This window comes from Mandrillus leucophaeus, unplaced genomic scaffold (assembly GCF_000951045.1).
Source record: "Mandrillus leucophaeus isolate KB7577 unplaced genomic scaffold, Mleu.le_1.0 Scaffold1320, whole genome shotgun sequence".
NCBI lineage: Eukaryota > Metazoa > Chordata > Mammalia > Primates > Cercopithecidae > Mandrillus > Mandrillus leucophaeus.
In genome coordinates this window covers 186,079-201,594 of record NW_012101278.1, presented here as the reverse complement: position 1 = coordinate 201,594, position 15,516 = coordinate 186,079, and the positions used below count along the sequence as shown (strand labels likewise).

Here is a 15,516-nt window from a genome sequence, read left to right as displayed (position 1 = left end):
TGCCTGTAGTCCCAGCTACTCGGGAGGGTGAGGCGGGAGAATGGCGTGAACCCGGGAGGCAGAGCTCGCAGTGAACCAAGATCATGCCACTGCACTCCAGCCTGGGCGACAGAGCAAGACTCTCTCTCTCAAAAAAAAAAGAATTATTCAGGATATTAGTGAGAAATTCTCACAAACAATATGCATTTAGGAAACTATTTTGCTTCTTTAAATCGTTTGAAGTCTTGAAAAAAAAAAAGCTTTTTTTGGCATTTCTTTCAGAATGTTTGGTCATTGACAATTTTTGTTTGTTTTGAGACAGAGTCTTGCTCTGTTGCCCAGGCTGGAGTGCAATGCAACGATCTCAGTTCACTGCAACCTCTACCTCTCCGGTTCAAGCGATTCTCCTGCCTCAGCCTCCCCAGTAGCTGGGATTACAGGCATGTGCCACCACGCCCGGCTAATTTTTGTATTTTCAGTAGAGACAGGGTTTCACCATGTTTGCCAGGCTGGTCTTGAACTCGTGACCTCAGGTGATCGGCCTGTCTCAGCCTCCCAAAGTGCTGAGATTACAAGCTTGAGTCACCACACCCAGCCAGTCATTGACAATTTTTACCATTACCTTCCTCTTCTCCTTAGCCCTTAACAGACCCAGTTCATTCTATTTGGAAATAACAAGAACTTGATCGGATTATTAAATCTTGGAAACCATCTCATTTTTACCTTATAAAGTGTTAAGTTTCATGTTCATATTATCTTACAAATGTAGCATCAATGTTATGGGTAGATATAAGGAAATATTGGCATAATATAGGTAATTAGTGAAAATACACAACTTCACCAAACATAATAAAAGGTGAACATAAAACTATAGCACTATTTTAAAAACATTTTCTCCCAAATTATTTTAGCATTTTTGACTATGAACACTGCCAAAAACTAGGTTCAAAGTAGCCTAGACAAACAGTTTCTTTTTCTGGAATCCATCTTGGCAGTGGCGATTTTCTCCCACGCTCATTCCCAAGTTAGGCGGATGTGTAGAAGTCCCTAGGCTTGGTATTGCTCAGGAGGTCATCTTCATTGTTGGGGAGGCAGTAGCAGAAGAAAGCACAGCTGATGAGGATAATCGTGGCTGCCCACCCATAGCCGTAGGGCCAGTTATAGATGTAAGTGACAGCAAGGGCTGGCCTGAAGGTTGAAGGTTGGGGTGTACTTCACGGGGTAAATTACCAGGGAGATGATCTGGAACACAGCAGCCAAGACAAAGAGACCTCCAATCACTCTTAGGAAGACAAGCATCTGGGGTACACACAGGATGAAGAAGAAGGAGAGGATGAAACAGATCACCAGGATGCTGAAGCCCCAGAAGAGCATGGCAGCTGCTGCTCTACCCAACGCGTACTCCATGAGGCTCTAGCAGCCATCCTCTTAGGACCCGCTGCCGTCGCTGCCCTCGTGGAAACATCTCCACCATAGCAAGGACGTCTGGACGTGGTCGCTTGACTGCCGCCTGCCGCGGCCGGCCAGGGCTATGATGTCAAAGGCGATGGCGCTGAGTAGGAGCAGGGTCAGGATCCAGCGGCAGCGCTCGCAGGCCAGGCTGCAGCGGATCACGTCGACCCGCGGTGTGGGGCCGGGCAGAGGAGCGCGCGGGCCCGGGCGGCGGCGGGGAGTCGCTCCTTGTTGTATTTTTAATATAGACAGGGTTTCACCATGTTGGCCAGGCTGGTCTCGAAATCCTGGCCTCAAGTGATCCACCCACCTCGGCCTCCCAAAGTGTTGGGACTACAGGCGTAAGCCACCGTGCCCTGCGCAATATTATTCTTTTGTGCTTGTTTTAAAGTTGTACATATGCTTAGAAAAATGTTGGTAAGATAGTAACTCTTCAGCAGTGGGATTAGGGATGACTTTTGTTTTCATTTTGCTTGTCTTTTTCTTTAATGAGTATATATTACTTGTGTGACAGATGAAGTAAAGCAGGAGGAAGGGTAGCCATGGTATTTGAGAAAGAGCATTGGAGGTGTTTGTTTGAGATGGAGTCTCACTGTCACCCAGGGTGAAGTGCAGTGGCACAATCTCGGCTCACTGCAACCTCTGCCTCCCGGGTTCAAGCAATTCTCCTGCCTCAGCCTTCCCAGTAGCTGGGATTACAGGCATCTGCCACCACACCCAGATAATTTTTGTATTTTTACTAGAGATAGGGTTTTGCCATGTTGGCCAGGCTTGTCTCAAACTCCTGACCTCAGGTGATCTGCCTGTCTCACGTGGTGGCTCACGCTGTAATCTCAGCATTTTGGGAGGCCGAAGCGGGCAGATCACCTGAGCACAGGAGTTTGAGACCAGCCTGGCCAACATAGTGAAATCCTGACTCTACTAAAAATAAAAAATTAGGCTGGGCGCGGTGGCTCACACCTGTAATCCCAGCACTTTGGGAGGCCGAGACGGGCGGATCACGAGGTCAGGAGATAGAGACCATCCTGGCTAACACGGCGAAACCCTGTCTCTACTAAAACTACAAACAAACAAAAAAAAAAATTAGCCGGGCATGGTGGCGGGCACCTGTAGTCCCAGCTACACGGGAGGCTGAGGCAGGAGAATGGCGTGAACCCCGGGGGCAGAGCTTGCAGTGAGCTGAGATTGCGCCACTGCACTCCAGACTGGGCAACAGAGCAAGACTCCGTCTCAAAAAAAAAAAAAAAATTAGCTGGGTGTGGTGGTGCATGCCTGTAGTCCCAGCTACTCAGGAGGCTAAGGAATGATAATAGTTTGAACCCAGGAGACAGAGGTTGCAGTCAGCTGAAATTGAGTCACTGCACTCCAGTGTGGATGACAGAGCGAGACCCTGTCTCCAAAGAAATAAAAATAAAGGTCGGGTGTGGTGGCTCATGCCTGTAATCCCAGTACTTTGGGAGGCCAAGGCAGGCAGATCACTTGAGGTCAGGAGTTTGAGACCAGCTTGGCCAACGTGGTGAAACCCTGTCTACTAAAAATATTTTTAAAAATTAGCTGGGCATGGTGGCACATGCCTGTAGTCCCAGCTACTTGGGAGGCTGAGGCAGGAGAATTGCTTGAATCCGGGAGGTGGAGGTTGCAGTGAGCCGAGATTGAGCCACTGTACTCCAGTGTGGATAAGAGCGAGACCCTGTCTCAAAAGAAATAAAGGCCAGGTGTAGTGGCTCACACCTGTAATCCTAGCACTTTAGGAGGCTGAGGCAGGCAGATCACTTGAGGTCAGGAGTTTGAGAGCAGCCTGGCCAACGTGGTGAAACCCCATCTCTACTAAAAACACAAAAATTAGCTGGGCATGGTGACAGATGCCTGTAATCCCAGCTACTTGGGAGGCTGAGGCAGGAGAATCAGTTGAACCTGGGAGGTGGAGGTTGCAGTGAGCTGAGATTTTGCCACTGCACTCCAGCGTGGGCGACAGAGCTAGAGTCCGTCTCAAAAATAAATTAAAAAACAAAGTTTTAAGAACAGGCTTTAGGTTTCTATAGCCCATTGGGAAAAGGGTATGGCATGATCAGATGATTTGCAGGAGTTACAAATGCAAATTTAAACAATCAAACAGCATCTAACACATCTTTAACAATTAAAAAATAAACACTATAATAAAACCATAAAAATATTGATAAGCTTCTACTATGAACTACATGATAGTGACAGGGGAATGAGAGCAAGGGTCCTATCTGCCCACTATTGTATTACCAGTATCTGGATCGTAGAACTTTGCTTAGCATGTGATAGGGCTTTGCCATTTATACTGAGAACAGATGATCAAGTTATCAATAATTGATAAAAGCAACAGTAATCAGTATTTTAATTGCTGTAAATGGACATTTGAAATAGCAATAAGATTCTAGAATGGCAATGACTGAGTTGGAATGTAGGTGTTTTCATTAATGTCCTACACGTATTTAAATTCTGAGTAGCCATTTTTGCTGGTAAATTGTGAAAGCAGGACACGGTTCTCCAAGGTTCACAGGTAAACCATCTCACCAGAGCACCAACGAGCAGACTGCTACATTTTACTTTATTTTGCCTGTAAGGAAAACCAATTGACTAAGCTGTCCCCAGATTTCTGGTTATAACAGATGTATTTCTAAAACAATCAGTAAATTAACAAAATTATGGCAGACAGTGCCATATCCCTGGAATTCCAAAAGCCCTGGATTAATGATGAGACCCGAGTTAAGTCCCAGCACTGCTACTTATTGGCAGCCATCTTAGAGTCTATTTCCTTATTTGTAAAAGGGACCTCTTAATCTGGGATTGCCTACATCATGGCGCCACTGTAGAAATCTGGTTAAGGAAACTGTATAATGAGACATAACTGAAGATTGATTGACTTTTATTTAGAGATGGGGGTCTCACTCTGTTACCCCCGGCTGGAGTGCAGTGGTGCAATCATAGCTCACTGCAGCCTCAACCTCCGAGGCTCAAGCAATCCTCCCACCTCGGCCTCCCAAGTCACTGGAACTGTAGGCACATTCCGCCATGCCCCACTCTTAATATAATTAACTTTAAAATGTGGTTGGAGATTATAAGGGCCCTAAAGCCTTTGCCTGCTTTGTGTTTTCTGCCAACCCCTCATTTCCCAATCTTTGCCAGAACCCCAGCAACTAAGAGAAGGGCGTCCAGTTTTTGGTTGTCAGAATCCATCACTAAGCAGGATGCTCTGCATAGAGCCCTTTGCTGGGAAATTCCTCTGGTTCCATCTCTCTCCCAACGTTTACTGACCAAGGATCCTTCCTTTCTGCCTTTGTCCTTCCCTCACTCACAAAGGTTCACAGGTAAACCATCCTACCCCAGAGAGCACCAAAAAAGCAGACTGCTACATTTTACTTTATTTTGCTTGTAAGGAAAACAATTGACTAAGTTGTCCCAAAAATGTTAGTGTTCACTGATCAAGAAGGAAATGAGGTCAGAAGGCAAACTTTTCACTTCCTCTCAAATATAAATTGCAAGTATCACAGAAAATTGTAACAACACATGCAACATGGCTGGTTTTCAACATACAGAGAGTCCAAGCAAGAAGAGTGAGTACTGAAGATCAACAGAGGTCAGATTGGGGGCACTACTACAGGAAGTCTGAAATCTATTCACGCAGTTTTTCCCTCCCACAGTCCAGGCTCAATACTTCTTCCTATTCCAAGGTGGCTTCTCCATATGTAGAAATCCAGGCTGTTCCATATATATTCCTTGCCCAGCTGTGTTTCACAAGGCATCTCCACAAGCCAAGCCCCGACTCAAATTCTGTACAGGAAGTTCCCGTTGCTGTCAAAGAACTCTTGACCCCTCTGCACTACTTCGCTGCTGAAGTTACCCGGCTCCTCTGCCTTCAACTCCTCCAGCTTCTGATCACTTGGCAATGCACCACTGCCAGTTCTTCTGGTGCTCTCAGAATCACTGGAGTACTTCTGTAGCTCTCTTGGATGACCTAGGGGTACAGCAACAGGCACAAAGCTCTCCTCCAGGTGCTGGATTTTATTTCTTCCCTTCCATCTCCTTGGTGTATTTGTCCTGTGAGTGTCTGACTCTATCACTTTCAAAGCTGTGCTGTGATTCGCATCTTTGGATGAGGCTTCATGCCCCGGCATAAGCAAAGAACCTGATACAGAGTGGCCTGCAGGGAGCAGCTTTGAGGTATTTCCAGCGCCCCGGAGCTGCTGGAGCGAGTGGGCAAGCCCAGCTTTCTTAAGGACTTTTTGATCCTGCTTCAGCTTCTGCTCCAACGTGGGTACAAACTTGCTTCTTAAAACTCTTCGGATCACATCAGTGCTGACATTAAAGCCTTCAGCCAACCTGGGAACTGACCAGGACTCTGGAAATTCCTCACGTAAATACCTATGGGAAGAAGGAGCAGGTTTGCAAGTTGTAAAGAAGGCTCCTATAACAACATCTAACTTGCAATACGTATTATAAAGAAGAGGGGTTGAGGCCTGGCATGGTGGCTCACACCTGTAATCCCAGAACTTTGAGAGGCCAAGATAGGTGATTCGCTTGAGCCCAGGAGTTCGAGACCAGCCTGGCCAATGTGGTGAAACTCAATCTCTACTAAAAATACAAAAATTAGCTAAGTGTGGTGGCTCATGCCTGTAATCTCAGCTACTTGGGAGACTGAGGCACAAGAATCGCTTCAACCTGGGAAGTGAAGATTGTAGTGAGCCGAGATTGTGCCACTGCACTCCAGCCTGGGCAACAGAGTGAGAATCTCTCAAAAAAACAAAAAAACAGGGCTTGAAAAATCGCAAATGTAGTCCCTACCTTGTGCTAGCTAAATGGCTGTGTTCCATTCCTGTGTGTCAAGAGCAACACCTGACCACTGTCAGTCAGGTCACTTCATTTCATATCAACTCAGCTCCTCTCACTGACATCTAATACCACATTAGGTCCTGGGGATGCAGAACTGACCTTCCCTTTACATAGTTTGGGAGTGGGGACAGACACAATGAATGACATTATGGTAAAGGTTATAGCACAGGATGCAAAGACAGCACCCCAGGAGGGAGACTCAGATATAGGGAATAAGAACACTTACAGCCAGGCCCAGGAATTGCTTCATGAAGTCCAAGCTAGAGTTGGTCTGAAAGGATGAAAGGAGTAATAAGCTGACAGAAGGGAGGAGAGAAGGAGATATGAAAGGTAATGATGATAAAGTGAACACTTGTGAAATGTAAAGTAGCACAGCACCTTTGTTGGGAATAGCTCAACTGACAGTGAGGTAAGAGGTAGATCACACTTAGGGGTCTGGAGTTTATCACAAGGCAAGAGCAAGTCAAGGAAAAATTTTAAGCAGTGGAATGCCATGGATAAATTTTCATTTTGAAGTTCGACCTACAGCCTGGCACAGTGGCTCACTCCCAGCACTTTGAGAGGCTGACGCAGGGGGATTGCTTGAGCCCAGGAGTTCGAGACCAGCCTGGGAAACACACTGAGATCCCATCTCTATTAAAAAAAGAAAAAAAGGAGTTCAACCTAGTGGTAGTTTTTCAGTGACAAAAATATAGGCAGAAAGATTGGTCAAGAGACTGTTACAGTAATCCAGACAGTCTCAAGTGAGATAGTCAATGGAGCATAGGAGGAAAGTGAGTTGAGAAATATTTTAGAAAAGTCAAATAGTACAACTTGGTACTAAGGGACTAAACATTGGGGGAAGAAGCATCAAGGTCAAGATTCAGGATTTTAGCTTGGGTAATTAATTAGCAGGTTATAGGAAAAACAGGAACAGAATGAAGTTGTCAGGGAACAACAATGAATTGTATTTTTTACATGTTGAGTTTGAGGAAACAGTGATATCCAAAACAGAGATGTCTGGTACACAGTTGAATATATGCCTTTAGAGTTCAGGAAAAAAAACATGAACTGGAGATGACAGATTTGGAAGTCATAAGCCAATAGCAGGGGTGACTGAGTGGCTAGCATCAGGCAGGGAAATATGCGGAGTGAGCTAAAATGACAAGGCCACAACTCTAAGAAATAACAAGATTTAAGATACAGGAAGTAGAAGAGGAGCCTAGGAAGTTAACTGAGAAAAGCAGCCCTAGAAACAAAGAAACAAACAAACAAACAAACAAAATCAGAAGGGAATGGTACCTTGGAGTCAAGGGAGAAGAGAATTTTAAGAAAGCAGTTCACCATGGCACATGTACACCTATGTAACAAACCTGTACATTCTGCACATGTACCCCAGAACTTAAAGTAAAATTAAAAAAATAAAAATAAAGGCTGTACCGTATGGTGGCTCATACCCGCCTGTAATCCTAGCACTTTGGGAGGCTGAGGCAGGCAGATCACTTGAGGTCAGGAGTTCAAGACCAGCCTGGTCAACATGGTGAAACCCCATCTCTACTAAAAATACAAAAAGAAAAAAAAAAAAAGAAAAAGAAAAAAATTAGCTGGGCATAGTGCTGTGCACTTGTAATTTCATCTACTCAGAAGGCTAAGGCACGAGAATCGCTTGAACCCAGGAGGCGGAGGTTGCAGTGAGCCAAGATCATGCCACTGCACTCCAGCCTGGCGACAGAGTGAGACTCCGGCTCAAACAAACAAACAAACAAACAAAAAAACGAAAAGAGAATCAGTGGCAATAAATAAATAAATAAAGAGAGAGAGAGAAAAGAAAGCAGTTTCAGTTGGGTGCAGTAGCTCACACCTGTAATCCTAACACTTTGGGAGGCCAAGGCAGGCAGATCGCTTGAGCTCAGGAGTTGGAGACCAGGTTGGGCAACATGGCAAAATCCTGTCTTTATTTAATTTTTTTTTTTTTTTAAATTTAAAAGGCAGTTTTTACAAGGGCAAATGCTGCTGAATTATTAACGAGGCTAAAGACTACAAAGTGTCATTTGAGCCTAGCACTGACGAAGTCACTGATGGATTTAAGGAGAGCAGTTTTATTGCAGTGATACAAACAAAAAACCAAGGGTAGGTACCCTGGGAACCAGCTGGGAATAAAAGAATGAGAGAGAGCTTTAGGTTGAGGACAGAGGTCCCTGAGTAAGCAGGGAGAAATATGACCTAAAGCATACAGAGAATTGGTCCCAGACAAGTGAAGGGCTCCCATTTCCTCTGAAATGAGAGTAGACCATAAGTTTGAGAGTAGTGGGCAAAGAGGAAGACCAGGAAGCTCAAAGTTCTTACTTATTGGACTGTTTTTTTCTCTTAAAAGGACATTTATTGACCACAAAAAAGGGAGATAAGTACGAAGGTGGAAGGTTTGAAAAAGCTATTGTTGAAGACAGGAGACAGAGGCCGGCATGGTGGCTCATGCCTGTAATCCCAGCACTTTGGGAGGCCGAGGTGGGTGGATCACCTGAGGTCAGGAGTTTGAGACCAGCCTGGCCAACATGGTGAAACTGTGTCTCTACTAAAAATACAAAAATTAGCCAGGTGTGGTGGTGCACACCAGTAATCCCAGCTACTCCGGAGGCTGAGGCCCAAGATCTCTTGAACCCAGAGGCAGAGGCTGCAGTGAGCTGAGATTTCACCACTGCACTCTGGCCTGGGAAACAGAGTGAGACTGTCTCAAACAAAAAACAAACAACAAAAAAAGAGGAAATTAGACCTGACTGAGGACCCAGAAGGTGCTACAGGCTCACAAAATCTTGACCAGCTCTACAGAATCCCCTTTATTTTAAATTTCAATTCCAGAGTCATTCTGATGGAAATGAAAAACAGTACGTAAGTACTATTTATGTACTAAGTATGTATTATGTATTAGTATTATGTACTAATGTGCTAAGTAGGGCTACTTAGCAATATTTATCAAAATGCAAACGCATTTGTCTTTTGACCTGGTAACCTTACTTCTGGGAATGTATATCACAAATACTCCTGGCAGGTATGTAGAATGATACATATACATAGTTATTCACTGGAGCACTATTAGTGAGCAACAGAAATGGAAACAACCCAACTAAATGCCCATAAGAAAAGACAGGTTAAATAATGCATTCTGGCCAGGTGTGGTGGCTCACGCCTCTAATCCCAGCACTTTGGGAGGCCGAGATGGGAAGATCAGTTGAGGCCAGAAGTTTGAGACCAGCCTGGTCATCATGGTGAGACCCCCATCTCTGTCAAATAAATAAATAGATAGGAGAAAAAATTGTTTAAAAAAAAATTAAAAACCACTGTCATATACTGCCTCAAAAAAATATAATAACACCATCTATAAAAAAGAATTGAGGGCCAGGCGCAGTGGCTCGCTCAGGGCATGGAGCCTGGTTTTTGGTAGAGAAAAACTATTAAAAATAGTACAGCTGCAAACAGTGGCTCACGCCTGTAATCCCAACACTTCAGAAGGCTGAGGTGGGACGATCGCTTGAGCCCTGGAATTGTAGACTAGCATGGGCAACATGATGAGACTGTCTCTACAAAAAATAAACAAAATTAACTAGGCATGGTGGCATGCACCTGTAGTCCCAGCTACTTGGGAGGCCGAAGTGGGAGGATTGCTTGGGCCCAGGAGGTAGAGGGTGCAGTGACCTGTGATCACACCATTGTACTCCAGCTTTGGCGACAGAGTGAGACCTCCATTTACCAAAAAAAAAAAAAAAAGTACCCACAGGAGAGTGGGTGGGGCAAATAATTCTCAATGCGTAAACCATGCTATACTGTTAGGATGTTGAGCCATATGTAACACTTTACCTACTCAAAACAAAAAAAATTTAAAATCTCTTTTAAGCTTTTCCTAAATTATAGATCCTCTCTTCAGAAAAATGCACCTAACTATGGAAGCACCAGCATCCCTGTACCTTAGGTTGGGAACGTCATGATCTACATGCAGGGGTTAAATGTTGTGATGTCTGCAATTTACTATTTAAAAACTTCAGCAAAAATGAAACAACCACGTCACAACGTTAAAAACTACTAAAACCAGGCGGGGCGCAGTGGCTCATGCCTGTAATCCCAGCACTCTGGGAGGCCGAGGCGGGCGAATCACTTCAGGTCAGGAGTTCGAGGTGATTGCGGAAACCACGTGTCTTTAAAAAACAAAACAATACACTATTAAATCTAGATGATGACAGGTTTAGGAAAGTTCGTTATATTACTCTACTTTTCTGATAATAAATTTCAATGATAAAAAGTACATGAAAATATAAAAGCAGTATCAAAAAAGCCAAACCCGTGCTCTGGGCTCCAGTATCCTTCATTTCTTGTCACAGCAGATACAAACAAGGTACCCTGAGTCTTACCGGATCTGCTCCATGGCTTCCCGAGTCAGGGTTCTGGGCGGGGCACCAGGCGCCTCCATTTGCCTCCGAATTTTCTGGAATCGGATTGCTTTTTTCTGTCCTTTCAGGGTGCTGGGGGAAGAGAATCAATGGCAGAAGCCATGCGTGGAAGCAGAATGGATGTTTGAAGAGCCTCAGGCTAAATCATGGAGCGCCCAGCCCTCTTCTCTTTGACCGCAAGGGCAACCGGGCCGTGTTGCCGGCTTAGAGCTGCTCTGTATACCCAGAAAGCTAACACCTAGAACAATAACTGCCTGTAAGCATGCCGAACTCTCTAAACTAATGATGAAATACGTCACTAATGAAGGGACCAGTGGTCCCTGGGGAGCTGAACACCTCACGCTGCGCGACTAACAACGGGTAAAAGGAAACAAAGGCTGCCGCGCAAGCAGCGGCAGGACACCCGGCGCCAAGGGGGCGCGGCCTGGGGCGCCGGGGCGCGAGGCCCAGCTTCAAGCTGAGGGCCCGAGGAGAAGCCGGTACCTCTCCACTTCCTGCAGCTCCCGTTCCTCCGGCTCCCAGTCGGAATCGGGGTCCGGCTCCCGGCCGATAGGGCCTGGGCCCGCCACCCCCCGGGTCGCGAACCCACAGCGAGCGACGGCAGCGCAAACGCGCCCCCCTAGCAAGACACTCAGGGAAACCGCCATGTCGACGCAAACCAGCCTTCAGCAGTCTGCTACGAAATAGCAGCGGAAGTAGCCGGGTAAGGCCGGAAGTGGAAGGGGCGGGCCGGAAGCTGGGTAGTAGCAAGCATTTCCCTCTTCATTTGGTGGCCGTGAGATCTGGTCTCACGCTGCTCAGTGGCCCACCCTTTCTGGCTGTAGCTGTGGAGTGGGCTTGGCTGAAACGTGAGGGCCGAAATGAGGTACAGGACGCTCCTGGAAAACTGCATAAATTTTAATTAAAGTACGGATTCAGTTTCCAAGAGCCGTCCCTCCGCCCCAGCGGCTCCCCAGGCCTGCCTGTCTCCGCCACCTTGGTGGGCAGGGCTTCTGCTCGGCAGTCTTCTGACGGCGACAGCCCAGTGCCTTGGGCACTCGGCTCCTCTGGGAAAGGGGCTCTTTGTCTCCTGGATGACCTCCAGCCCCGGGCCGCACCTAGGGTTCAGACCCATCACCTAGCGATAAACCCAGACTAAGGCTTGATAAGCAGAAATGAGTACATGGCTGGCCTTGGCGCCTCTTCATCTTCTAGTCTTTACTGATCCCCAGTTAATCTTAGGTTATTGAGGAATTCTTGGTGTCTTTGTATTTTGCCTTTTACAAATGGGGTTCCTGGGCAGGGCTTTTCAAAGAGGAACTTGGTGGCAGTCTTTCATTTAGCAAAGATTGAATGCCCTTTGGAAACCCTTTGGAAACCTGGGGAGGTTCTCCAGGAGAGGTAGAGTGCTTCCCTCCTGCTTTTACCTGAACTGATTGATGTTGAGGAGTGCTCTGGAACGCTGCAGCACGGGTGCAGACGCAGGGCAGAGGGAAACCTTGGCTGTTCTGTGTTCAGAGTTTACCATGGAGGGCAAGGTGCATTCAGTCCATGAGTCAGATGCCACTCTTTCCGGTTGCAGAAGATAGCCCTGCTTTGGGGTTAAAGTGGGTGGCACTGATCCTGCCAGGACTCGGTTTATGGCTTCTAGCCTTCTGCTGGCTTGTCCTTCTGCAGTGGAAACATGGATGTCCCTGAGTTGGTACTCACAGAAGAGATTGGCTCACCTCTTTCCCAGCTGTGGCCCAATTACCAACACAGAGGAAGGGCATCCCATGCTTCCCAATCCACTGTCTTTCCCACACTGTATTGTAATTGGTATGGTATGTCTTCTTGTCCATGTTCCTATTACCTCTGTTGAGTGCTAGGACTGTATTTCTGCCATTTCTATCACCAGGGTCTAGTGTACAGAAAGGATTAAATAGTCCTGGTGGGGTGGCTCACACCTGTAATCCTAGCACTTTGGGAGGCTGAGTCTGGTGGATCACGTGAGCTCAGGAGTTCAAGACCAGCCTGGGCTAAATGGCGAAAACAAAAAATATAAAAGTCAGGCATGGTGGTGTGTGCCTGTAGTCCCAGCTACTCGGGAGGCTGAGGCAGGAGAATTACTTGAGCCTGTCAGTGGAGGTTGCAGTGAGGTGAGATCAAGCCATTGTACTTCAGCCTGGGTGACAGAGCGTGACATTGTCTCAGAAAAAAAAAACAAAAGAAAAGAAAACAAAAAAGAAAGGAGTAAATAAATGGGTACCCTAACTTCCCCATTCTTACACCGGTGGAAGTGCCTTATATTTTGGGGGCATCCAAGCTCTATACTTGCTAGTGGGATTTACACAGGTCAAAATGACCAAAGATAGTTTTGCATACTTACGGCTAGTCAGCCTGATTCTGGCACTGGAAAAATAGCGCCTCCCAGCCTTCTTCATTGACAATGAACAGGAGTTGATGGCTGCCGGCTCTCCTGTCCAGGTGAAGTTCTTGGGCTGCAGATGGCACCGGGGAACATGTGGGATTGCAGCATTCATGCTTGGCAGTGCCCCTAAGATCCTGGGGATCGATTTATGGGGCAGAACTGGATGCAGCAAATGAGGAGGGCCCTGCTCTGTGGCAGCCCCTCTTAGGAGCACAAATAGAACCAGACTCCCAGGTTTCAGTTTTTGACTGCCTAGCCTGTCCTAACGAAATCTAGGCTAGAGGAGAAGAGCAGCCCCTTACCACATTTTTATGTGAGTTTGGATGGAGCGTTGGACAAAGGAGGTAACTGAAAAAAAATCTAGGCCATGGCCACTATTTAACCAGATACTCCTTTGAGGTTCAACAAAAACAGTAAACCCAACAGGTTTGCTACTAGCCCAGGGAATAGTGAAAGCAGCAGCTCTTTTGTTGGCCCAAATCTGTTTACTTATCTCCCATTAGAGCCAGGGCACTGACAGTGCTAGGGAGAAAATTATACAGAAGCCACTGAGGGTGGTGGCCTTGTTATTTGTCAGTCATGAGTGTGGGGTTATTTGGGGACAGGAATATAGAGAGCAGGTTTCCTGTAAATGAGAAAGTTTGGAGCTGCACTTTGCTGGATGTCATATCTAAAACAAAGGAGCTTGGGAACAGACGTAAAAGGAATCAACAGACCCTCTCCCAAGGTCCAGTTAGTGCACTCTGCTTTCCCAGGCTCCACTGACAGATACCATCACACAAGCCTCCTTTGTTGAGACCACCACCATGTGTTGGGACGACAGCCCTTGTTCCCTTTTCCTCTGGGAGGCTTCACAGGGACCCTCACCCGACTCTCATGAAGTTTTTTCTGGCCCTGGGGGCCAGGGTGCTGCAGACGGGTGAGCTGCTCTACAATACCCAAGCTTCGGATGAGAGTCTCCCTTTGTAGCAGGGCCTTCATCCGCTCCAGCTCCTCCTCTTCCACAATTTGTTGAGGCCTCATGGTGTCCAGCTGTCCTGGCAGCAGCTACAAGGTACATGAGAGATAAATGCAGGATCTCCAAGGATGAGTCCCAAACCATCGCCCAGGATGGCTGCAGGCCTCCTGCCCACTCTACCCTCATCCCTTCCCTGACCCAGGACAGTTCCTTTTGCTGTCCATTCTCTCACTTCATCTTCCAAAGGATCAGATTCAATTTACTGATTAGGAACTCCTCTCTTGTGCATGGGGGGAGAGGACAGCAGAGATTCATTCCCCTCTCTAGTTGTCCCAACCCATTTTCCCACAGAAAGATAAGAGCCACAAAACCCCTAGCACCTCTTTCTCCCAGCTGTGGTTCCTGTAAGCCAAGCGGGTGGAATGGCTCCGGAGCCCTGCCCTGGGTTGGCTTTTCTCCCCAGCTGATTCACCCTGGTTCTGGTCCTTGGCCTTTTGCCTCTTACTGCCCAAGGTCTCCTGCTGTTCCTGCTTAAGGCGGATCTCCTCCAGTTGCTGCCTGACAAGACACAGCAGCTTCAGACACTAGAGAAATGGTGTTGGGGAGAAGAGGGGTGAGGAAAAATGGGGATGGGGAAAGAGTAGGAAATTATAATCTGTTCTTAGGACTGATGGGAGAGCAATGACGGGGGAGGACAAGAAACCTACTAAACTGAAAAGAGTCACTAAGAGTCTGATAGGATTTATAGCTCCATTCCTCTGCTCAAGTGTCTGACTTCCTCTTCCCCTGCTGGGAAGCAATGCAGCTTCAGGACTTGCCCCACCTAGGTGTGCAGAGAAGAATGTCGGTCAAAGTACCTGGCACACTCCTCTCTGGCCTTGGAAGCAGCAGTCTCCTGGAAGAGGGAGCCATTGTGCTTGAAGAAGCAGGCATACTTCTCTGTGTCAGGCCCAGGGTAGATCCGCCGGTATTTTCCCAGGTGAGAATCCTCATATCGTTCCTGGTCCAGCATTGCCACATGGGATGACTCAGTTTTTTCTTTCCTGTGGAAAGCAAGCTCAAGTGAGTCAGAGGAGAGCTGTAGGAATGTTCAGTAGGGAAAGGAAGACTGACTAAGGTTTGGAGCCCCTCCTGCTGGGTTCTTGACCTCCTGGGCCCGTGCCCAAGTAGGGAAAGCTGCCAAGCCCATCTTTGGCAAGCGCCAAATGTGGGTAACCATGAAAATAGGCTTGGGCCGGGCGCAGTGGCTCACGCCTGTAATCCCAGCACTTTGGGAGGCCGAGACGGGCAGATCACGAGGTCAGGAGATCGAGACTATCCTGGCTAACATGATGAAACCCCGTCTCTACTAAAAATACAAAAAATTAGCCAGGCGTGGTGGTGGGTGCCTGTGGTCCCAGCTACTCGGGAGGCTGAGGCAGGAGAATGGCGTGAACCCAGGAGGCGGAGCTTGCAGTGAG

The 15,516-nt window shown here is 47.1% G+C and overlaps 2 protein-coding genes and 1 pseudogene across 5 annotated transcripts in view; all 3 read right to left on the bottom strand.

Annotated features, from left to right (window-relative positions):
- Positions 1-81: 81 nt before the first annotated feature.
- Positions 82-4,261, bottom strand: LOC105534257 (annotated as a pseudogene). The gene is made up of 3 exons (XR_001005241.1): positions 4,257-4,261; positions 3,984-4,018; positions 82-1,658 (listed from the first exon to the last, which is right to left on the bottom strand). The product of XR_001005241.1 is annotated as a p53 apoptosis effector related to PMP-22 pseudogene (transcript).
- Positions 4,262-4,805: 544 nt separating this feature from the next.
- On the bottom strand, positions 4,806-11,406 carry NGRN (neugrin, neurite outgrowth associated). 3 transcript variants are annotated; one of them, XM_011972937.1, is made up of 3 exons: positions 11,193-11,406; positions 10,671-10,781; positions 4,806-5,823 (listed from the first exon to the last, which is right to left on the bottom strand). In XM_011972937.1, the coding sequence occupies exons 1-3, from the start codon at positions 11,354-11,356 to the stop codon at positions 5,226-5,228; spliced, it is 873 nt and encodes a 290-aa protein (XP_011828327.1). In that variant the 5' UTR covers positions 11,357-11,406; the 3' UTR covers positions 4,806-5,225. The 3 variants fall into 3 exon arrangements, with proteins under 3 accessions (XP_011828327.1, XP_011828328.1, XP_011828329.1); XM_011972938.1 differs by having other exon boundaries at positions 10,671-10,703; positions 11,193-11,400; XM_011972939.1 differs by lacking the exon at positions 10,671-10,781 and having other exon boundaries at positions 11,193-11,400.
- A 705-nt stretch (positions 11,407-12,111) lies between these two features.
- LOC105534253 (tubulin polyglutamylase TTLL13) overlaps positions 12,112-15,516 on the bottom strand; it is a 15,909-nt gene continuing 12,504 nt past the window's right edge. The window contains exons 11-15 of the mRNA XM_011972940.1: positions 14,914-15,099; positions 14,437-14,614; positions 13,966-14,145; positions 13,057-13,360; positions 12,112-12,359 (exon numbers count right to left, since the gene is read on the bottom strand). Of these exons, the coding sequence (XP_011828330.1) occupies positions 12,112-12,359; positions 13,057-13,360; positions 13,966-14,145; positions 14,437-14,614; positions 14,914-15,099 (1,096 nt within the window). The remainder of the gene's footprint in view (positions 12,360-13,056; positions 13,361-13,965; positions 14,146-14,436; positions 14,615-14,913; positions 15,100-15,516) is intronic.

Bases quoted from the DNA above. Each gene is read 5' to 3' on its own strand.
- NGRN (XM_011972937.1), bottom strand. From the start codon at position 11,356: ATGGCGGTTTCCCTGAGTGTCTTGCTAGGGGGGCGCGTTTGCGCTGCC. The intron at 10,782-11,192 runs GTACCGGCTTCT...CTCTTCCCCCAG, and splicing joins GAGCTGCAGGAAGTGGAGAG to CACCCTGAAAGGACAGAAAA. The intron at 5,824-10,670 runs GTAAGACTCAGG...TTCTTCCCATAG, and splicing joins GAAGCCATGGAGCAGATCCG to GTATTTACGTGAGGAATTTC.